The following is a 24339-nucleotide window of genomic DNA, read 5'->3' on the forward strand; positions in this document are numbered from 1 at the left end:
ATCCCTTTGTGGCACTGATCGCGTGCCCCTGGAGACCCTCGGCGGTGTGCAGAACGCGATGCTTCGGGCGACCTCTCGGTGCGCCCGCCCACCCCTTCCTCACCTTCTCCCAAGGCTGAGCTCTCCTCCCAGTTTCGAGGCTGCGATCGCCCGTCTCAGTGGGAGGGGCTGCAGGCTCCTCGCGGTCTAGCCCCTGCGGCTGCGGAGCCAGCCTCCCCGGCTCGCCTCCCCAGCTGCCTTGGGGACGTGTCAATGCCCCTGGTCTGGCCTCCCTCCAGGAACAGAGCCTTCCTCTGCGGGAGGGAGAGGGGCGCCTCCAGCGGCCTCCTGCGCCGCCTGCTCACCGCGCACGGTCCTGCCTAGAGCAGCGCCCGCATCCCTCCACGAGGGACCTGACAGCTGGACAGCTGGACCTGGCCAGGCAAGCCCCGCCCCTGCTACACAAGCCCCGCCCCGGCTCCCTGCTGCCCGGCCCCGCCCCGGCCCCGCCTGCCCCGCCCCCGCTCCACAAGCCCCGCCCCGGCTCCCTGCTGCCCGGCCCCCGCCTGCCCGGCCCCCACCCGGCTCCCTCCTGTCCGCCCCTGCCCCACAAGCCCCGCCCCCGCTCCACAAGCCCCGCCCCGGCTCCCTGCTGCCCGGCCCCGCCCCGGCCCCGCCTGCCCCGCCCCCGCTCCACAAGCCCCGCCCCGGCTCCCTGCTGCCCGGCCCCCGCCTGCCCCGCCCCCACCCGGCTCCCTCCTGTCCGCCCCCGCTCCGCAAGCCCCGCCCCTGCTCCCTCCTGCCCCGCCCGATCGCGTCACGTGGTGCCGCCTCCAGCCAATCGGCGGCGCCGCCCGGGCTATTCAAACGCTCTCGGGACACACGGCCGACGGTTGCTGCCGCGGCTGGAGGGGGCGGCGGAGGCCCGGGAGGCTTCGCTGCTCGGGTTCCGGGCGCCGCCATGGCGGGAGGCCCGTGGCGCTAGCAGAGGCCGGCGGGGAGCATGGAGAGCCGGGGGGTGACCACGGGGCCCTACCGGGCCACCAAGCTGGTAAGGGGGCCCGCCGGGCCTCAGTTTCCCCAGGTGTCCCTGAGGGCCCCCGCGGCGATCCCTCCGGGGCCCTCCACAGACTGGCCCCGGGCGCGGGGAGGGTCGAGGCCCCAGGTGCTCCGGCCCCAGATCTCGGGCTCGCTCCGCTGCGTGGCCGGATGTCTGAAGCGCGACCTGGGGGGAGGGGCGGTCAGCGGCCGGACTTTGGGGTGGGGGAGGGCGGCTGCCCCTGTAAACACCCCGGAGGCGTGGGCCTACCCCTCTGGGTCACGTGGGTGAGCTATTTTTATTAAAGAGGTCTCAAGCCCCCCACCCCCCGTCGAGGTCGGGCCTGGACTGGGGGGAGAAGGAGGGAGGGGTAACGTCCTTGCGGGTGAGACCCGAGAGGAGTCCAGGCCGGGCCGGTGGTCATTTGATGGGGGCTCCAGTGTAGACGCTTGTTAGAACGCTGACGTCAGCGCCGTCCACACTGCTCTCAGCCGTCCCCTAAAGGAACGATGCAGAGTCTGGAGGAGCCTCGTTATGTAAGTGGGGAGGCTGAGGCCCGCCGAGGTCACGGGTCCGTGGGGATCCGAACTCGCATCCTCCGATCAAATCCAGCCCACTGTTAGTTAAGTGTGACCGTGAGTTAAGTGTCGGTATTTGTAACTTCTGCTGCGGATTTGGATCACAGCGTCTCCAGAGCACTCACTCTGCAGCGTGGAAGGAGACTGTGAAATAAACAGCTGGGACACTTCAAACAATTCCTCAACTTACTGTTTCACTGAAGTCTGTGGGTTTTGATTAGTGCTGGTAAACCCCCTTCCCAGTGCAGGGTCACAAAGCAAAGCGGTTGAAACTTTTCACAGGTTTTCTATGTGGGCTGGCGGTCCCGTGGAGTACTTTGGGATGAAAATTGCTGTGTAAAAATGATATTCGGGACCGGAATTAACGAAAATCATTTAGACCACGGTCATTTTTGTGCCTGTCCGATATAGGGACGTTTTGTCTTCAATCATTTTACAATGTGATAGGCATGCTGACTTTATTCGAGGTAACTCTGTCTACCAAATACATTAAAAATGAAATGTTTTCAATATTCTCCTTTTTGCAGTGGAATGAAGTTACTACCTGTTTTCGAGCAGGGATGCCTCTGAGAAAACACAGGCAGAACTTTAAAAAACATGGCAACTGTTTTACTGCCTGTGAAGCAGTAGATTGGCTGTATGAACTATTAAGAAGTAATAGCAATTTTGGTCCTGAAGTTACAAGACAACAGACTGTTCAGTTGCTAAGAAAATTCCTCAAGAATCATGTAATTGAAGATGTTAAAGGAAGATGGGGATCAGAAAATCTTGATGACAACAGTCAGCTCTTCAGGTGCTGTCCAGATGTGGTAACTGTAGAATCAAACTGCTTAACAAGAAGTTGGTTTCTTGATGAATTATTTATTTCAAGTTATTTTGCCAGAACAAAGACTTTCTGTAGGGAATATAGCTTTTCCTTCCCTCCTCCTCCCCTCACCACTCTCCATGTAGGTCAGTGTAGGTCTCAATTTTATCTGAGCCCCTTTGGAATCGTACTCTTAAAGTGAATTGGCTTAAAACTGGGGATTTTGAAATGCAAAACAACATTTTATTGAAGAAATTGGAACTAAGTTAGACAAGACCAGAGAAGACACGAAGTGTCCCTGTTTTCACTTATTTGAAGGACTGTCTTATAGAGGGGAATTAAACTTACTCTGTCTGGCTCCAGAGGACAGAACCTGGAGCAGTGAGTGATAAGATAAAGATTACAATTTAGGCTCGATGGCAAGACAAACTTTGTAACCAGGAGAGCTGGCCCCCACTAGAATGGAGGCTGACCCTTCCCTTTCCTTTGTCAGGTATGTTGCAGGAGGGATTCTGCTTGTGGAGAGGTTGAAGGATGGCTTCAGGGGTACCTTCCAGCTTCTTCTGTGAAATTTAAAGGCAACGGATATCAATGAAAACAAACTGAGATATAATCAACTTTGAATATTTATGAAATGATGGGAGGCATTTTAAGGTCAGCCTAAGTGAGTGTTAGCAGTGTAAAAAAAATTAATTTAGATTTCCGATTATATTGTAGCATAGATCATATTTATATGATTATGTCCCACTCTTCATGACCCCATTTGGGGTTTTCTTTGCAAAGATAGCTAAGGGTAGTTTGCTGTTTCCTTTTCTAGCTTATTTTTCCCATGAAGAAGCCAAGGCAAACAGGGTGACTTTTGAACTCAGGTCTTCCTGACTCCAGGCCCAGAGCCACCTGGCTCCCTCCAATATGATAATAGCCAACCACATATTTACTGAAAGCTGTTTTGTATACCTGCTAGTTGTGTGACCCTGGACATATGCAAAATCAAGCAAAACAAATTTTCTCGTTGGCCATGTCCAACAATGTGTGTTTTACTGTGCACCTTGAGTTCATGACCTCTTCTGTCAGGCAGTGTAGGTAGCATTCTTCATCATCAGTCTTCTGGAGTCATGGTTGTCACTGTTGATTAGAGTTCTTAAGTCTTGTTTGTGGCTTTACAATGTGATTTCTGCATAAAGTGTTCTTTTAGTTCTACTTACTTTACTCTGCATTCATCCCTTTCTTCATTTTTTACAGCATAATAATATTCTATTGCATTTATATACCATAATTTGTCCGGCCATTCCCCAATTGATTGGAACCCCCTTAGTTTTCAGTTCTTTGCCACTATAGAAAGCACTGCTGGAAATATTTCGTGCCTTTGGGTCTTTTTCTTCTTTCCTTGTTTTCTTTGGAGAATGGACCTAGTACTATTATCACTGAGTGAAAGAATATCTTCATACTTGAGTGTTTGGGGGCATGGCTCCAAATTCCTTCCCATAATGACTGGACTATTCTCCAAAAATGGTGTATAAATGTGCCTATTTTCCCACAGACCCTCCAGCATTTGTCATTTTCCTTTTTCATCATCTTTACCAATTCAGTGGTCATGAGGTGGAACCTTAGAGCTGCTTCAATTTACATTTCACTAATTATTGGTAATTTGGAGCCATTTTTCATATGGCTGTTGACAGTTTAATCTCTTTCTTTAACAACTACTTGTTCATATCTTTTGACCATTTATCAATTGAAGAATTTAAAAATTCCTTTTGGAATAGTAATGCTAGTGTAAAATTTAGGATTTTGACGTGTAAAATAATATTCAATTTAATGAACTGGGGGTATAGAGGATGTGAAGGAGTTCACCCTAGATGGACTGGTTTTTTTTCTTAGTAGAGATGATATCAACTGCTTAGAATTCTAATGTGAACTCAGAACATTTTAGTTCTGTACAAGATCTCACAATCACCGAGCACCCCCCATTTTTATAAATGAAGAAAATGAGGCTCAGAAAGGTGAAATGATTTTCCTAAAGTCACATACATAGTTAGTGAGTGATAGAGCTGGGTCTGGAGCCCAGGAAAGGGGAAAGAATTTATTAAGCACTGAGGATGCCAAGAGATGGAAGGGACAGGTAGTACCAAGATGATGGAAAAACCAAGCTCTTTAAGGAGTAATAGGGCATATGGTCTCCTACCAAGAGGATAGTGGGTTCAAAGGTTACAGTGCTATGGGGCCATGGAATCCTTCCAGCAGTAGGAAATGAGGGTTGTTGGAAGAAGGGATAAGACCATGGCTCCCCTAAGTGGTAACAAATGATTCTGGCCTGTCTTCCCACCGATTGGCAGGTTGAGGTTGGGAGGGGAAGTCCCCTCTTTTCAAAGTTTTGTACGTGTTTTCCCAGACCACAGCAGCAAGTTTAAGACGTAGGGGCCACAAAGGCAGACAAAAAAATATGTGGAAAATAAAATGGTAAGCGATTACTTTTCACTGCAAGAGAAGAGACTTAAATTATTAAGAGGGCTAAAAAAGCTTAGTATTCTAGAGGCGTTTATTATGGGAGCAAAGAGCCTCATGCCAAGTTGGTGTCGTTGTATTACAACGTAGTATGGTGACCGATGTTCATGCTGTTGACCTTGAGTCGTCAGGAGAGGTTCTAGTACTTTGGGTATGTTTTATTTAAAGAGCTCGGTAAATATGATTAGAATGGTTTACCTCTGGAAAAATCACTTAAGTAAAATATTTCATTCCCTAGCAGGGCCAGATAATCTGATATTACTGTAACTTATTAATCAGTATGATTATCATACATAACAGCTACAGAACATGATTCCCAGTCTCACAATTTATATCAATTCAAATCTATTTTTGAAACAGGTTTCCTACAACTTCTCCACTAAAAAGTATACCACGCCATCATCCAGAATTGAGAAAAAGCAGCTTAGAGAATATTTCTAAAGAGAAAGAAAGTATCTTTAAGTTACGGCATTTATCTCGGAGAACTCCTAAAAAGCATGTCTATCAGGTAATACATGTTTCCAATCGACATGATTTCCAATAATCAATAAAAAGTGAAGTAGCCCTCCCCTATTTAAAGCTCATTCAGTTAATCCCAAACTTAAAAGTAGTTGGGTTTCAAAAGTTCATTTTAAGTCAGTTTTTTGGCATTCAGAGCAGCCTGATGTGCGTAACATGACTCTCGACAGTCAGCAGAGATCCAAAGAGATTCCCAGACAGGCACAGAACGGCTAAGCCACATGTTCCTCCTGCCTGCAGAGAGAAGGCATTTGGGCCAAGGGGTGATCTGTTTAAGGCCCAAGGAAAGTAAAGCAGCAGAGCCCAGAAAGACAGAAGCGAGGTACGCTGCGCTGGGGATGAGCCACGCGGCTCCAGTGGAAGAGCACAGCGGGTTAGCAAAGAAAGAGGAATGACCCGGGAAGGAGCAAGCGGACCAGACGTGATGTTTAAATGCAAGTGAAGGTTAAAATAATGTGGGTCCTGCAGGATTCAGAGAAAGAACAGGACAGAGGATAGAGGACTTAGATTTCTTTGGCTAAGGGAGTTACACCTCTGCTTCCTGTAGACCGTCCAGGAAGCCAGGTGGAGAGTAATCACTCCTTTTGTCTTAGAAAGTGTTTTAAATGGTATTCTTAATATGGTTTCAACTGTCTAATCAACATTTATGAAGTTACTTTTATGGAAAATGCATCGCTCTCGATCCCTGGGTAATGATGGGAGCACGTAGTTTTCACCAAGTCATCAGAGGTTCATGAAGGAAGGGAAAGGCAGAAGGCTGCACTCTCTGGGAGCTCCTCTCCATGCCTAAGAAAGTGCCTTCCAGGGTTTGTTTTAAATCTAGCAAACCCCAGGTGTTCCAGTTGAACAAAATGTCGTTTTTTCTGAGGAATGAGGAAGGTAGGAGCTTAGAATCATTTGCTGCTTGTTGGTACATACGCACTATTTGACTTAGTGGCCCAAAGTCGGGGACAGCCTTAGGTCTGCTCTTCTATAACCTTTTTACTTTAACAGAAGAAGAATGTTTTGAGCACACATTCATTTCAAGGGTCTGGTTTTTCCCTGGCTGATATGTGTAACCCACTGGGAACACATAATATCTTTCCTGGAAAGAGTAGTAACAGCTTACATTTATAGTTTTTTAAGCTTTGCAGAATACTTTTCTAACCATAGCTCTGTGACCTCAGTGATCAGCTTATCACTAGCCTGGGGAAGTCCAGCTTGTAAGGCTTGCATCGTACTTTATGTTTCCGTGTTAATAAGGAATTTGGTTTTAACTTATTCTTGCCGACAATGTAATGGTAGTTGTTAAGCACCTACTATGTGCCAGACTCTTCGAGGTACTGACAAAGAGTAAAGTGATGCCTTGTTACAAGGACCTTATGGTCAAAGAGAAGCGATCTCTTGTTATATGATGGGCTGCTTTTTAAAAGTTTCTTTGTATTTTAGTAATTTATTTGGAAGATTGAGTTTCTGTTTAAAAATGAAATGTTTCTTCAGTTATGCATGCTCTTCCATAACTTCATGAGTCTCAAGAAACTGACCTTAATACCCAGAGAAATTAAAGGGGCAACAAAGACCCCTGAGTTATGTCATAGAAGCCTAAATTCTGTCCTTGTTAGCCATAGATCTAATGAAGGAAGCTGCTTGTGGGGATGACCTTTCATAACTGAGGCAGGCAGCCCTTGTCTGCAGCACCACTTTAAAGAAATGACTAGATTACTAAGCATTTTAAGGAAAGCATTAATTATTTCCTATTTGGTAAATTATTTTAATACATTTTACCAAGCTAAACTTATGCTATTCATTTTTTAGGAAACTACAGAAAATGTTAAAAGTGAAATTGGAGGTGAAAATAAAGAAAACCCAGTAGAAGAAAGGGAGATAAGCCAAGAAGATATTGAAGAAATTTGGAGACATATTATTTTGATGCAGTAAGTCTGTATTTAGTTATGACCAAGTTCTTGAGTTATCCAGACTTTGGTCTTTTTTATTCAAATATACAAGTGAAAACTGTAATGTATAGTCTCAAAGAATTTAGGGTTTTCAGTTAAATTCTCTGTTTTTTGCCCTTTAAACCCAAATTTTATATACTTTCCTGAAATGACTATTATAGAATCCTAAAAAGTTATTGGGGGGAACAAAGTAATTCTTTCTTTCTCTCTCTCTTTCTGTCTATCTCTACACACACACATACACACACACACACACACACATCTGTGAAATTTTGTTAAAGGGAGAATGGGGAGATTATTTCCACTTATGTTCTTTTAAAAATAACCTCTTTGCAGATCAGATTTGATCTTTGAAAGAATCTGAGTGCAGCTTATTTTTATATTTTCTTTTCCTTGTTCTCTGAAGCAAAATTCTCTTTGTTGTTTCCATTCAGCTTACATACCATCTTAGGTACACTGTCTTTAGAAGAAGTCTTGGATCCAGCACAAGTAATACCTCAGTATATAATATATAACATGGCCAATACGAGTAAACACGGAGTAGTTGTATTGCAAAACAAAGCAGGTCAGTATGTCAAAGTGCGTTCAGTACTTAGAGAAAGGAGCTTGTTTGTTGGGATTGTGGCTAGAGTAAGGGTAGAACCAGACGTCGGAGTGATAGCACAGACAGTTATGTAGGGATGATGTTGAGTGATGCTACTAATGTTGTTTTAGGGGACTGGAGTTAGTGCACTGGGACGATTTTTGTGTTTATCCCCTGTCCTGCATCAGGCAAAACTCCCCTGCTGCCAGGGTTTAGCACTGAAGACGTGCAAGCAGGTGACTGGAAGACCCTCATTAGGATGTGATTGGTTATCACACAGATTGGCAGTGGAGGGAACGGGATCAAAATAAATCAGTCCAACAGAGCAGGCCATTCACAGACGCTAGTCCAGACTCCTTAGGGCCAGTGTTTTGCTTTGACTACATGTATAAAACTATTTATTTGATTGTATTTTTATATTAAAACTTTTTTCCGGTTTTACTACTCTATAGTCACGTCCTTTTCATAAGTGTTCTAGATGTGGGCTTTACTTTTGTCTATTATGTAGATTTATCTAAATATTAGATATATGAACAACAGCAACTTTTGTACAAATAATTTTATTTAACTGTTTGAGTGAATTTAAACTAAGGCCCCAATTCCCAAGAAATAGTCATGGCTTTATCTTGTTTAAGGCACAAAAGGACAATGCTTTGAACTATTGAAGAAAGCAGAATCCTCTTTATCCCATGCAGAGCATGTCAACTCTTCTAATAAATGAGAATCTAAGAATTAAACGTTCTTGTCTTTTCAGCCAAAATAATGTGAAATATTCCATTAAGTAGATGTTTTGTAATTATAACCATGTTAATATATAACAGAACCAGTTAAACTATTGCCCAATCCCAGACAAATCATATACTAAAATCAGAAATGTGTGGGTGATTTTAATCATTCACTAAAGCTTCACAAAGGGTGGCATGAAGGTATCCTTAAGTTAGCCAAAGCTATTTCCTTAGAATACAATCTGGCAGGCCTGACCAAGCTAAAAGGGCTTCGGGATGGACCGCTCAGTGATTGAGGAGATGCCAGGCGACTAAAGCTGGCCACAGCAGCTCATGACCACTACCAGTGTCCTAGAGGGTCTGTGTTCTTACCGCGTGTGATCCTAGATTGAGGAAGCATATGCTCGATAAGACTACCTAGGAAGAGATAAAACAGTAGTAATAGGAACTTGATTCTTGAATGAATGACAAAACCTTCACTAAGCCAAGCCCTGTCTATTCTCAAAGAGTTCACGCTCCTAAATGGAGAAGACATGACGAGTTGATATGGACCAGCACAACCCATAAAAGGTTATTCGTCATTCTTCCAACATTGTAGAGGAAAGCAAACTCCCAGGAAGTCACGATTCAGTTTCCTCTGTGGGTTTTTTTTTGGGGGGGGGGGGGAACCACACCTTCCTGACCAGGGCAGCTCGGCACACAAATGGAATCGCTGTTCCTAAGTTCACCTGCATGCTACTTAAGGAATTAGAGGAGAATTGATATGCCGTGAGCTTCTAAAATTATGCAAATCCAGATGCTGCATAGAGTTATTTATGGCATTGCTTTTATTATCATTCTAAGTAGGTGAATTATTGACTGTGTTTTGTTTTGCTGTGTAGACGACCTTCCTCACTGGGTACTATCTGCTATGAAGTGTCTAGCAAATTGTAAGTTATGCAAGAAAGTTTCGTTTTATTATCTTTAATGGAAGAAATGAGATGTTTAAAAGTTTATTTTAAAAAGGTCTGAATAAAATTAAAGTGAGACCCAGAGAATCAAAATTCCATAGATATCTTTTTAAATTGTGTATTTTGTGTTGCATTTTTGGACTTTTGGTGGCTTTTTTGTTTTTTAACTGGCTTATTGTCCTCTGATAGGATTAACATAAAATTTGTTTAGCTGGGCAGAATGATAAAGTGTATTCTTTAGCCTTTTGAGCCTAGACCTGATCATCCTCCAGGCCTGGAATGCCCTCTCCCCTTACCGCCGCCCTCCTGACTCCTTGCCTTCCTGTGCAACACGGCTGTTTAACTCCTTTGTGTATGTTTGGATTTCTTCACTTTTTATTTGTGCTGTAAATAGTGTTGTATCTTCCCGTCTCCCCCATGAGAATGTAAGTTTCTTACAAGCAGCACCGGGTTCGTTCTTTGTCCTTGCATCCCCAGTGCCTGCAGGCGCATAGTAGGCTCTTAGTCCCTGTGCTGATGCAGACTGAAGTCACCAGCACCGGGCACGCTACACACAATGGCTACGGCAATAGCCACAGAAACATTAACCTACAGGTCCGGTGACATGATGAACGAAGGGAGTGAGTATCCTGGTAAAGCCACGTTGTAGCCTTTTCTAACCAGTCATTTTAATCAGATTTTCTAGAATTTTACCAAACATTAAAGCCAAGGTTTCTGCCCTGTATTGTTTAGCCTGTTCTCTTCCCTTTTTTGAAAACTAGAACAGCATTGCCATGCCCTAAATCCATGTTGTCATTCCCATTCTCCCTGATTTTTCAGAGATCAATTAATAAGTGTTTATTAGCTGCTCTGGGCCAGGTGTGGAGGCCTAGAGCCGCCAAAAATGAAACCATGGCTGCTCTCCAATTGCTTATGTTCTATCCAGGAAAACACTAGGTGCCTCCAGAAGTATATGCAAATTAAGTTCAAGGTAGTTTGGAAGGGACCCCACTAGCCTCTGGGAGATCATGCAGGAGGCGGTGCTTGTGCTGAGTCATAAGGAAGTAAGAGATGCTGCAGGGGGAGGTGAACATCAGGCACTGGGGAGAAGTGTGAGGAACAGGGAGAGACAAGGTCAGGTTCACCAGAGAGTAGAGTTGAGGAGGGCGTGATGGCTACATACCCACCACGTGAAGAGCCGTGAATTCCAGACAGTTTATTTTTAAACGTAAAGGCCACAGGGAGCTTACTCAAGTGTGTGGAGAAAAGGAGACACTAAGACCTGGAATTTAGGAAAACCACCTTGGAGCTGCCGGGCACAGTGTGACTTGGAGAATGAAGAGAGATGAAGAATAGGAAGCAGAGAGAAGGCTCTGGTTATGGGAATGGGGAGAAGGAGCTGAAAGAGAGCCGGGGAGGGTGGGGAGAAACGGCATTGAATGACAAGCTAGATGCGTGGGATGAGGGAGGAATGGAGAAGGATGGTGGTGACCTTGGCAGGAACATCCAGGCAGTGGTTTAGCAGCTCAGATTGCCCCTTCTTACCTTCCATTCACTTATTCTGTTATTATTCTTATTCATTCTTATTCTTAATCATCCTTATTCCAACCTTGCCGGTCCAAAAATCATTCTCCTTAGGAGAGAAAACAGATGAAATAAGTTGAGCATTTTTCTGGGCCATCTCTCACTCCATCCACCTAAAAGAGCAGTCCTTTTCTCTTTAATCTTCCTCTTTTGTTAGCTTTAGAATTGTCTGTGGGCTTCAGCTCACTGAGCTTTTGTATTTCCAGCCCTGTTCTGACAGGCTCATGCCCTGCCTCTTTTGAGAGTCACCCCTTTTCCTTGCCCTTGCCTTGGTCTCTTTACAGCTTCATTTTGCCGATGTCAGCTAATCCCTATGATGAGCTTCCTACCCCAGCACATAACCTGCCCTGCCTTTGGCTGCTGCCTGTCCCTGCAGTGACATCTAGCACCCATCTACCCGTTTTTCTACCCATGTACCTCGTGGGCTTTCCTTTACTTTCTGTTGGACTTGCTATTCTTTTTCCTACATATACATAAAACATTAAAGATCAGTTATAGAGAGGTTTATTGTTGAAGTGTACAGCTCTTAAAAGAAACTTTTTTAAAAGAAGATTTGTGGTACAACCATATATACCCTTTTCTCAATCTTTTAGGGCCAAGAAGTAATGACCTGAGCCAACCAACTTACGTTGGATTTGAACGAGATGTATTCCGAACCATTGCTGACTATTTTCTAGATCTCCCAGAGCCGCTACTTACTTTCAAATATTATGAGTTATTTGTTAATATATTGGGTATGTATGACGTCTTGGTTCCTATGGATTTTCGTTTTTGGACTTCCCTTGTATAAAAAATGCAAAGGAAACCTTTACTGTAGAGAACTTTTTAATTTCATTATTAAAATGATTGAATTCTTAGGGTAATTAATACATGAATATAGATAGTAGAAGTCCTAATTATTTTCTGATTGGAAATATTTGAAGTAGAAATTTTAATCAGCTGTGCAAATTTTTTTTTTTTTTTTTGAAGTAAAACAGTCATATTTTGATGGGAAAAACTCTGTCTTGCATGTTTGCATTTTAATCTTGCATGTTTGTTTTTTAAGTGGCCTCTGAATTAAATACCTGCTCTTTATATATCACTAACAATATATGATGCTTTTTTTTAACTTTTCTGTTTTTGTCTACTGTCAAACCAGTTGCATCTTAATTTTTGTTTCATTTTCTGTTAGTTGTCTGTGGCTACATCACGGTTCCAAATAGAACCAGTGGAAAACATAAAATCCAAGATGATCCACAGTCTTCAAAAGGCCTCCGTGTAAATAGTATGAACTCTTTCAAATCAACTGAGTGTCTTCTTCTTAGTCTACTTCATAAAGAGAAGCATAAGGAAGAATCAGAAACCCCTGATACTCTTCATGTAAATGAGAAAGAATTGAAAAACCAATGCACTGAGAAGCTGCCCCTTTGCGATCCAAGCAGCAGAAGATCCAGGGCTAATGTGTTAATTGGAGGAAGTTGTCAGAACCTAACAGGTTTGAAAAATGAACCTGTGTTGCCTCTATCTAAGCTTAAGCCAAGGTGCTATTCCTTGGAAAGAATTGTAGATACTTCAGGGTTTGGTAGTACAGACGGCCCGAGCTTCAGTCAGTCTGATCTTAACGTAGCAGGACAAAATAAAGAAAAACCATTCTTGGATTCTGAATCTGAAGAGAACTCCAAACTGGCTACGTGTTCAGACGGAGAGAGTCCAAAGTCGTCCTGTGTTGGTTTTAAAAGAACTTCTACAGTAACTGTTGAAGACCAGGAGGAATCATGCAATGGGAAAGTCAAGTCGAAACAGCTTTGTAGGTCTCAGAGTTTGCTTTTCAGTAATCCTAGAAGAAGAAGTTGCCGCATCAATATGCCTGTCGCTGAAATTACCATGAGGCCCAATTGTGTGGGTCACCTTGGACAAAGCATCACAGATGTGTCTGTAGCCATGGAGAGTGAGCCTTGGGATTCCAGGACCACAGTCAGGAAAAGACTCTGCCAAAGTACCTTAGAGCTTTCAGGAAAGTCTTTTCCTTCAGATTCTTCTATGCTGACTGGCACGCAGAGTAAGGTTGATGCTTCCCACTGCATGAAATAGTAACTTTCACTGATGACTAACCCTTTGTTTTTTGCTTTCCTCTTGCACTTTAGAATTTGCTTTGCTTTTTGCAAAACAAATGTTTGGTTGACCATGCTTTTTATAGGTATTTTGTATTTTTGTAAGTTTTACTTGAGTTATTTAGCTTTTTGATCCTTAGCATATTTTATGTAATAGCATTATGTCTCTTCCCATCATTCTTCTTCCCCATATTCAGTGATTTGGGTTACAAATAACCTTTTTTTGTTGTTGTTCAAGTGAATGATTCTTAACATCCAGATGGACGTATCATAATAGCCGACATTTCGATAGAGCTTTACGGTTTACAGAATACTTCATAACCCAGTAAGATAGGTAGTGGTATAAGTGTTCTTATCTCCGTTTTACAGATGAGGAAGTTCAGACTGTGAGAGGGTAATGACTTGCCTAGGATCACACATGTGGTAGAGATGCTGGTCTCCCACCTGCAGGTCGAGTCTTGGCTCTGCTTCACCACATTGTTTCTACCTGGTGTGAACAAGAGTCTACTTTATTTGAACATCCATAACAAGATTACAGCGATATTGAGTAGATGAAATAAGGCTCCATGAAACCCGCTGGCTTTTACTGCCTGCTAATGACAGGTCATCGTATCCCTGACTCTTTTTTTATGGTAGTAACTTTTCCTTGTAGGTTTACTGCAGCCTCACTTAGAGAGAGTTGCCATTGATGCCCTGCAAGTATGCTGCTTGTTGCTTCCTCCGCCAAACCGGAGAAAGCTCCAGCTTCTAATGAGGATGACTTCTCGGATGAGTCAGAACGTTGATATGCCAAAACTTCATGATTTGATGGGGACAAGATCACTCGTAAGTTTTCTCTTTAAGAAATGATAGATTCTGGTGGGAAGAGGAGAGAAAAAGGACATTTAATACTGACACATAAGTGTGTCAACTTGTAGATGACTGTAAGAGAAGATATCAGAAGATTGCCCCCTGTGACCCCACTCTCACTTATTCTCAGTCTCACCCTATCTACTGGCTCCTTCCCTACTGCCTACAAGGTATCTACAATCAATGCCTTTACTTTCTTTCCTTTCACTCTTCTTAATTTCTTACAGATCCCTGAAATCGCTGTCCCCAAAGTTACCAATGATCTCCAGGTTGCCAAATCCAATGGCCTTTTCCCAGTCCTCATTCTCCTTGGCCTCTCTGCAGTCTTTGACACTGTTGACCACCAGGGGCAGAGGGTACTGAGGAGGTTTGGAGTTGATTTCATCCTGCAGGAAGATGAATTTCTGGAAACAAAGATGAAATCCCAACCCAGTTTGGAATTGATTACTGCCCTGGGCCTTGTCCTTAAATGGGGAATCTGGAAGGTCTCCTATGTCCCGTTCCCCGCCCCCCCCCCCCAACCTCTCCAGTCATATTTAATGAGGTGGAGTGGACAAACTAATGATGCCCTCTTACCACCTGCTCCCTATGATCTACCCAACATAGAAGGGCTATGGAGAGGAGTATTTCAAAAAATTGGAAGATTGTGAAAAATCCACAAAGGCCCCTACCATCTGTTCTGCCATTTGCAAATCCCGCCTTTCTAATGAAGGCATAGAGGCTGGAAAAACCATTTGCCTTCAAAAATGACACTTTGGAAATGAGCAATTGTTCTTTAAGGTACTTTCTCAGTAAGAAGACTGTTCCCTTGGTGGCATCAGCTTGAACACTCCGTCGTAGTGCACATATGTGCCACCAAAAAGATCAGGAGCAAACCTGGCAGTCCACGAAGCAATCACATCTCTGTAACAGTCCAGATTTGTGAAAGTTTTAAAATTTGAGTTACCACAATGAGATAAAAACTACCCAAACTTGGAATGAAAGGCTAAAGACTTGGCCTCTGTAGTATGTATGTGACAATTATTGACAATTAACAGGAGAGCCAAGATTTTAAGAATCTGATGATTGTACTTGTATATGGTTATATTTTTTAAAATGGGCTTAGTGATAAATGTGGATTCTTGCCTCTTCTAAGGCCCATCCTTGCAGGTCCCCCATCCTGTTGGATATTTCCATCCTGATGGCCCCCAAATACCTGAAACTCATCCAAAGTTAATTTTTCCCCCAATCTTCATGTCCTAACTTGTTTTGTTGTTCTTTCATTTTGTATGACACTGTTCTTCTCCCATTCATGTAGGCTCAAAACCTTCGAGCCCTCTGCCCTCTTGGACTTTCTCTCTCTTTTAACCCTCATAGTTAATCACTTGCTAAAATACAATTAATTATTCCCCCATATGTCTCTCCTCTCTGCCTTTTTCTTCTCTTGCACCACCTTAGTTTAGGCCCTGATGACCTCCCACGTAGACTGAATAAGCTTCCTACCTAGTGTGCCCCTGGCCAGTCCATCCTTCATCTAGCTAACGGTACATTACTGGTATGCGAGCTGGCTTATGTCTGTCCTCTACTCAGAACCTTCAGGGCCCCTAATCTATGGAGTGAAAAGCAAACTCTTGCCCTGTTCTCCAAGGCAGTTGTGCCAAGACAGAGGCCAAGTCTTTAGCCTTTCATTCCAAGTTTGGGTAGTTTTTATCTCATTGTGGTAACTCAAATTTTAAATATACCTTAAATTTCTAAACTGGACTCCTAGCCAGTTCCTGATCTTCCCCAGTGCTTTCCTAACCCTGCCACATCTCTGTGCATCCCACCGCTATCTTTGGCGTAGACTTACTTTTTCAACATTTCCTTAAAGCTCAAGGCAGGTGCCTTCTCTTCCACAGAGGCTTTCTGGGCCTCCCAGAGATAAGTGATTCCCCACCCCCACCTCCTTCTTCCTGTTTGCTTGTGCCTGTCTCTGACTTCTCCTGTGCATTTGTTCCTTCTAACTTTTAAGGTTACTTGTCCATGCATAGATGTTTGAATCACTCATGGGCCTAGAGCAGTTATTGTTTATATTAGATACTTAATAAATCTTGATTAAATTAAACTGAATGTGATATGAAATTACTTTTTTCCAAAGTTTTAAAAGGTAAACCAGTTCCAATTTTGCAACTCCTGATGAATACTGGGTTTTGGTGTGTTATATATTCTCCTGATTTATATTTTTGTTGGATTGATTTTATGTGAAGAGTCATTGTTTTCTAACCAGTTTTAAATTTAAGCAGCTTACATCAATCTGGTATTAATGAGTGCTGTCCGGTTTCCTGATGAAATAAGGAACATTTATGAAAAGAAAATCCTAAACCTGTTTAATCCTGTGGAATTGTTTGGTTGAAAAATACTCAGCTAATGCAAGATCATTAGTAGAGAATTAAGCAAAGCCAGCATTCTTAATCTTTCTAACAGGAGTAAATTGTCTTCATTTGAACATTGAAATCAGCTTATGGCTTCATCTGAATGCTTCAGCTTGGTACTGCCAGGAAATGACCGATCTTCTGATTCCTGTGAAAGTCTGGGTTTTTATTCCCAATTTCTGAAATGCTTCCAGATGATACAGACGTTTTCCCGATGCGTGCTGCGCTGTGCTGAGGAAGTCGATCTCGACGAGCTGCTTGCTGCACGGTTAGTTTCCTTTCTGATGGATCATCATCAAGAAATTCTTCAAGTGCCATCCCACTTACAGGCTGCCGTGGAGAAGCACCTGGACTGCCTGAGAAAGGGCCATGTAGGTACTGGGAAACTCCTAATAGTAGACTATCAGCCCTTCTGTCTTAAAATGAAATAAAAACATTAAGTAAACTTTGTAGCTCATTTCAAAGTTGAGATGAGCCTTTCCAAAGAGTTCTAGGTGTGCCTCACGTGCAGACTAGTAGTTACCAAATTTCAGTGCAATGACCCTTTTTCATATGAGAACAGAAATAACAGAATTTTCTTATATCCCTTTATTCTCAGATTACGTATCCTGGGGATGAGCTGATTGCTGCTTTACCAACTTACTCCTATTGTAAGCAGATAAGCACCCAGGAGTTTGATGAACAGAAAATTTCTACCTCTCAGGTTGCAATTGCAGAACTTTTGGAGAATATCATCAAAGACAAAAGCTTATCTCTAAAAGAAAAAAAGAAAAAATTGAAGCAGGTAAGAGAAGAAATCTTTTGATAGTTACGTGACCATTTTCTAAGTTGAGTACGTTGTTAGAGAACCATAGTTTACATAGAGGACAGCCCTAATAAAACAATCAGACCGAAGGCAGGTGACAGACATGGGCGCTTTGACCTCCACAAGTCCAGCCCTAGGCTCAGCCCCAAGGAGGCGGCTACTTGTGGAATCTATCAGAAAACTCTCGTTCCAACCTTTGCTGTTGTGTAAATGTCGTGTAGTGAGTATAATTAAGTCTCCCTTTGATTGAAAACCTTTCAAGATTTTTGGAACGTCAGTTATCATTACACTATGCTGTAGACATAGAAGGTAAGGGAAATTAAGGGAGCATATTCTGACCCCCCGGAAACATTTTAAAAATAAGTTCCTGACATCAGAGTGTGCTTGTTTGTCATTTGCCTTTAGGGAATCAAAGTCTTGATTCTGTTTTTTTGAAGTTTTCTTATTAACAAACTATATAAATCTGCATGATGATCTTGCAGTCCATGAAGCTGTTGCTGCACAAATGTGTCAAGTGGTTAAATTTGTAGTCTGGTGATAAACTGAACTTGCTAGGTGGAAGCTCAGATGCTTACAGGAAATGCTTGACAAAGTACCTCTGGGATGCCCCACCCTTTGTGGCGCGAGCATTGCCTGGTTGAAATGCTGAGGCAAAAGGAGAGCATAGAGAATGATGGTGATTTGCAATATTTAGAAACATGATATTTCCAAATTTAGTTATGCCCCTAGAAATCATCTAGTTCAGCCTCATTTTACAGAGTTTAAATAGCCCTGGAGTTTAAACACCATGTCATCATAGACAGGGCCCCAGAACTCTCACCCTCCCATTGGGTGGCCGCTCCAAACCTTACTCAGTCGTCCTTCCAAATCTTCTTTTTAAGTTTCAGAAGGAATATCCCGCCATCTACCAGAAGAGATTTCCGACAACAGAAAGTGAAGCCACCGTGTTTGGGGACAAGCCGACAATCAGGCAACCAATGCTAATTCTAAGAAAGCCAAAGTTCCGTAGCCTTAGGTACTGACCGATTATCAGACGCTATTAAAAGAAGCCATATACTGAAGGACGTTACGTTAAGGCAATCTGCCTTTCCTGTCCTTTCCCAAAATGAGCGTGTTACAGACATAGAAAGGTGCCAAAGCAGTTAGTGCTTCCTCTGGAAGATCACATAGAACGCAGTAGGTCTCGATGGAGAACAAATGAAGAGTGAAGGCACGATAAGTAACCAGAAGTTTTCTGAGCATCTCATGCAAACGACTGGAAAAGCCATGACCATGTGGGCTATAACTTGATGCACATGACTGTTGGCCAAAGGATGCCTGAGCAGCAAGACGAACTCAGAATTCTTTGAAAAGATTTACTCACGTGTGCTATGTGGACATGCTGGGACATGAAGTTCTAGGTGATTAGGGTTGCTAGTTAACTGTTTAGTCCAAGGATAGCTTAGTGAGGAATTTTTATAAACTCAGTAACTTATATGTTCTGCTACGTTTTGCACTCATATGTTTTTCCATATTTTTTATATATTTGTGTGTATTTGTTCAAAAGCTGAAAACAATATAACATTTCACTTGTTTTCTGACACATTTACTATATTTCTGTCTGGTGGTTCAACCAGATGAGATGCGTGCTGTGTTAAGGATACGAAAGAAATGTTAGCCTTGGCCTGTGTCTCCCAACCCAGGAGTGCGAGGCCCTGACTCCACCTAGTCTTACCTTCTCCACTTGGACCCATTTGGGGCCCAGTTTGAGGGGAACACCTTTCATAGGCACAAACCCAGGGCCAGGGTTAGTTCCGACAGATGTCTTTGTAAAATCCCAGTAGTCCTTGCCCTACCTCCTGCACAGAATTGTGGTGAAGAGTGTTCTTTAGAAAGGTCACCTGCTCAAGAAGGATGATGCCTTGTTCACCCAGGAAGATGTCACGAATAACATGGAAATGGGGGTAGGGAGCTGCTTATACTGAGCACCCTCACGACGTGGACTTCCTCCTCCAGTTTACAAATTTGTTCTCCACCCTAATAATTTAACCCTTTCAGTCAAAAAAGAGGCTGAATTGAGAAATAGGGTACATTCAGCTTCTCAGTGGAATTTCATGATGCCTTAATTGCTAAATGATAGCATTCTATTTAACGTGTTACCACTTTTTATTAAAAGGTTGGATAGTTTAAAGAGAGATGGTTCAGATAAGTATACATTTCATCCAGAGAGCTTGTCTCTAAAATTGCTGAACATACTGAACCCAATTACATCTTAAGTATGTCCAAGTACTTTGTATACAAGCATTTTTGCTGTTTAAAAATATGTGATAATGTGATTGTGCTGGAAGTTGAGGTGAAAATCATTATGTGGATTTTTTGTAATGGCTTAATTTTGTTTATTTGTATATTTAACTACCTTAATAAAGATATAAGTAGACACAGTAAAAGACTTATAATCATGAAATTAAAAGTTTTAAAATGCCTGGTAAAATAAAACTTTTAAGACCAACGTTGTTTACAACTAGTAACACCTCCCAAGTATTTTTGTCAATTTAAAAACACCATCAAGGTGTGTACCTGATTGTGTGTATTAGAGATGGATGAAAAAGTTTGAAAGCTAGACTGTAGCTTCACTGCCTCTTAAGGAAAATGGCATATAATGTCATCAAAGCCCTGTAGCATTTAGAAGCCCAGCATGTTGTATCCTGTTAGTTACTTTAAAATTAATCAGTTGATTTTATGTTTCCACGTATACTTTTTTTTTTGCATTTTTAATGATACTCACTACATTTTTTTTTCTTATACAGTCTTCAAATACTTCTCACAAATTAGAGCTAGAGACTGCCCTATCTGCCAGTTCTTCCAGCCTAGGCCCAGAACGACAAAATCGATTGGGGAGGAACTACAGAAGTCATCTCATCCAATATGTAAATCCCGCCCCCCCCCAAATTGTCCATCCAGCCTTTGCTTGAAATCTCCTCTTGCAGATGACCTGCTTTGGAGCAGCACGCATCGCTGTTCTGAATTCTGCCTGTCGGGCCAAGTCTCATTGAGCTCCCACATTAAGGCCGTTGGAATGCAGGAAGAAAAACATCCTGCATCCTGAAGTCCTTCTTCACCTGGCGCAGGTTTCTAATTCTCTCATCATCCTGTTCACCCTCCTCTGCTCTTTATTATTCTTTCTCAAGCATCTAGAACTGAATTAAACTCCAAACGTGTTCTAGCCACAACAGCATACAGGAGGAATATCCCACGTGGCTATCAGCCTCCTCCATAAGGCAGTCTAATGGTAATATCTTTGAGCTGTTGACTAAAATGGTCGGCACTTTTCCTCATGAAAATGTTGCCCAGCTCAGGGGTCTCCAAATAATAATTTTGTTAGTAACTAATTATTCAGGTCATTTAATCAACATAGATAGGTGATTTTTTTTTTTTAGATTTTCTTTAAATTAAAAGACAAGAATTGTCCGTAACGGTGAACATCATTTTTCATTAGGAGTCATTTCTTGGGTAGGCATTTGCCAAACGCCCTGCAGAAACAAGCCCAAGTGGATTGTTTGTGATTTGGGGCAATATGTGTATGCACTATTGCACACCCAGAGTTCCCTGCCCTGCAGAACGGGGTGGGAGCTGTATTTGCTCATCTCTTCCAGGCCGGCAGCGGTCATTATCATTACATAGTGTTCAGTCTCAGGCATCGTTGCAGTCACAGATGGCATTTTCTTAGTACTTACTACTTGCTTCACTTTACTTTGCATGAGTTCATCGAAGTTCCCATGCTGATTCTCTTCAGTTCTTTGTATTCATGATCAAGGAGCATTTATGAAGCATTTAGTATAGCAAAAACAGCCCCTGTCCCAAAGGAGAGGGAGGGGGCATTTCTTGTTTGTTGACAGTTCTTGGGTCCTGCGCCACGGTCTGCTGTGGATATTTGCCTCTGCAGCTTTCCCTGGCAGAGGGATCTCTGGGTCGAAGGGAGGAACCTTTTAGTTTGTGGGGTTTTTGCATGATTGCGAATTGTTCCCTAGAATGATCAGACCATTTCAAAGCCCCACCAGCCGTGCATTAGTGTGTTCACTCACACAGTCCCTCTGATGCCCAAGATCTTTTGAAAGATGGTCAGATTGGTCAGTGAGGAGTCCTTACGCTTCTTGACTTCTGCAGAATCTGACGCCGGTGCCCACCAGCTCGGATGTTGGTTTTCTGTGAAATTTCTCCCTCCTGGTTCTCCTACCTATCTGGCTGCTCTTCAGTTTGCCATCCCTCTAACACGAGTTCTCATGTTCCTCTCTCCCAGGCCCTCTTGTCTTTTAGCCTTTTTGTTATTTCCACCCCCTCTCATCTCTTTGTGGGCCCCCCCAGGTATGTACGTGAAGCCCTGGTCCGATGTCTCCACTGGATGTCTCCAGCTCACTTAATACGTTACTAATAGAACTCCTCATTGTCTTTCCTTCCCAAACTCTCCTGCCCTCCATTCTTCCAGTCACTCATTTACCACCCAGAAGTCACCGAGAACTCTTCATCCTCCCTAGCCTGCCACATTCAGATAGCATTTCTGTAGTATCCTCACAATAACCCTGGGAGGTAGGTGCACACAGGTGCCTCATACATACGTACATAACATGACTTGCCCAAGGTCACAGCTAGTAATTTTCAGGTCAGATTTGAACTCGAGTCTTGCAGACCCCAGGTCTGGTGCTCTATCCAACAAGCCTATTCCCTCTTCCGTGAGGCATCCTTTCAGATATTTAAAGATGGTCGTTGTATCCTCTTTCCTTTTTTCTTCTCGAGTCAACAAGCATTTATTAGGCACGTACGTACCCAGCTCCTTTAACTGAGAGACAGGTGGCATCATTCTGGGGCCGTTCACCCTTCTGCCTGCCCTCTAGATGCTCTCCAGTTTATTAATCTTCCTGAACTGCAGCCCCCATTGCAGATGTGTTCTGACCATGGTGGAGAAGAGTCCTCAAGACCCTTCCCTGGGCCTGTCCAGGGTACGCTTCTTGATGCAGCCTGAGATCACATTCGCTTTTTCACCGCCACCTCAACACTATCAGCTAATTGTGATCTTGGAGTCCTCTCAAACCCCCAGATCTTTTTCACATAAACTGCCCCTGAGCCACAACTTGTACTTTCAAGTTGATTTTTTTGGACCCACATAAAAGACTTTACATTTATCCCTATTAAATTTCACCTAATTCTTTAGTCCCATTATTCTAACCTGTCCAGATTGTGGATCTGCTATCAAGTGTTAGCCAGCCTTCACAGCACTGCGTCATCTGCAGATTTGGTGGTGTGCCACTTTCACAACAGTAAATGGAAAAATAATATTACCACTAATGAATCTCCGTAACCTGTCCCTCAGATTCGTATCTGTTTCTGTGAGGCTGCCAAGCTGTAGGGAGTGATGGATGGTCCTATAGAACATGAAGGATCTGGCGCAGATCAGTGGGCTCTGTCTCCACGCCTGCTGCCACCTGCTGGCCCTAATCATGCTCTCCTGTTCTGCCATGAACATACAGATGTCCTCTCTTCTAAAAATAAATCATTTCAGGCGATCTCCCACATTGATTCTCAGAATCTGAACAACCAGCCTAGAGTGGCGACTCTTTGGCTGTTTCTCCGTACCTACTTCCTGTCAGGATGAGAGGATTTTTTAAAATAAGCTCCCAGCACGATGCTCTGTCTGCAGCATCCTGCACCAGGAGAAGGTCTGCAGTGGAGAGGACCCATGAATACCAATTGAGCTGCAGTGGGGCTGAGGGTGGGAGACGGGACGGGGACGGGGAGTGAGGTTTCACAAATCAAAAAGCCCATCCCAAAATGAGCTCAGTTGGACGAGTGCTATTTGTGTTAGAAGTAGCGATGTGGCCCATTACTAGAGAATATATTATGATGGAGTGTAGTGGGAATGCTTCCTGAATCTGTGAGCAGGCGTCTTGTCCTTGGCATCCAAAGACTGCTGCGTCTCAGTGTGCCTCCAACTAGAACCTCATGCTGGCCAGTGAATGAGAGGACCGAAGAATGAAGTGCCTTTCCCTCTTTAGTGTTCGTTTTACAAAAGCATTTGTCACACACTTCCTGACTGTCCCTTTCCTGTGGAACATAATCTGAAGGTGTCATTGACATTTCATTGCCCTCAGTTTTATTTCTACTGATAGTAATGATGGTGAAGTAATGGGGATTGATCAGGAGAGCCCGTGATCCATTTGATGGTTATTTGATGGTTCCGCCCTTTGCTGGAAGAGGGGCCTGTGAGGGGGCAGGCGTGCACCCCAGCCCTCCACAACCTCTGTGGTTCGGTGGCAATAGTCACCTTGCTGTCCGTGCACATGGCACCCTGTCCCCAGACTCTGGGCATCCAAGCATATGCCCTAGTGGTTCATCTTGCTTGAAATTGTCTTCATCTGCACCGCTGCCTCTTGGCTTCCCTGACTCCCTTCAAGCCTTAGCTAAAATCCCATCTTCTGCAGACATTCTTTCCTGCTCCCCCTTACACCTAGTGCCTTCATTCTGAGTACCTCCAGACCTCCAGTTCTCCTGTCTACATCTCATTTGTATGTAGTTGTTTGTGTATCATAGAATATGAGCAAAGTGTGTGTCTGGGGGCCAGGGGAGGGGAGGAGGGATTATTTGTACAAGATAACATGGCAGCATTATTCACAATAATATACGCCCAAACACAGTAGAACCCAGGTGATTTCATGATTGCAAAATGACTCAGAAAAGTGAACATAGCAGAATGGATTACTTGATTTGTTGTTGAGTCATTTTTCAGTCTTATCCAACTTTTCGTGACTCCATTTGGGTTTGTTTTTGTTTTTGTTTTTGGCAAAGATACTAGAGTGGTTTGCCATTGCTTTCTCCAGTGTGTCCCCATTTTACAGATGAGGAAACTGAGGCAAATGGGGGTCACACAGCTAGTAAGTGTATGAGGCCCGGCATCGTCCGCAGTGCCACCTAGCTGCTTCTGGATTACTTGATAAGAAATGGCAAACATGAAGACTGCAGAGAAATCGAGCTGGACTTTATGATATAGCAGAAAGCAA

At 43.4% G+C, this 24339-nt stretch overlaps 1 protein-coding gene across 7 annotated transcripts; it reads left to right on the plus strand.

The window, feature by feature from the left end:
* Positions 1-940: 940 nt before the first annotated feature.
* Positions 941-19700, plus strand: DEPDC1 (DEP domain containing 1). Of its 7 annotated transcripts, none has more exons than XM_027873984.1 (12): positions 941-1030; positions 2124-2389; positions 5264-5411; positions 7217-7335; positions 7791-7921; positions 9546-9593; positions 11771-11911; positions 12349-13215; positions 13920-14092; positions 16701-16877; positions 17105-17290; positions 18193-19700. In XM_027873984.1, exons 1-12 carry the CDS (start codon positions 983-985, stop codon positions 18331-18333), a joined length of 2445 nt encoding a protein of 814 aa, XP_027729785.1. In that variant the 5' UTR covers positions 941-982; the 3' UTR covers positions 18334-19700. The 7 variants fall into 7 exon arrangements, with proteins under 7 accessions (XP_027729785.1, XP_027729786.1, XP_027729791.1 ...); XM_027873985.1 differs by having other exon boundaries at positions 12349-13170; XM_027873990.1 differs by lacking the exon at positions 12349-13215.
* Positions 19701-24339: the final 4639 nt, after the last annotated feature.

The sequence above is a fragment of the Vombatus ursinus genome, unplaced genomic scaffold (assembly GCF_900497805.2).
Source record: "Vombatus ursinus unplaced genomic scaffold, bare-nosed wombat genome assembly UNPS02014804.1, whole genome shotgun sequence".
Lineage (NCBI taxonomy): Eukaryota > Metazoa > Chordata > Mammalia > Diprotodontia > Vombatidae > Vombatus > Vombatus ursinus.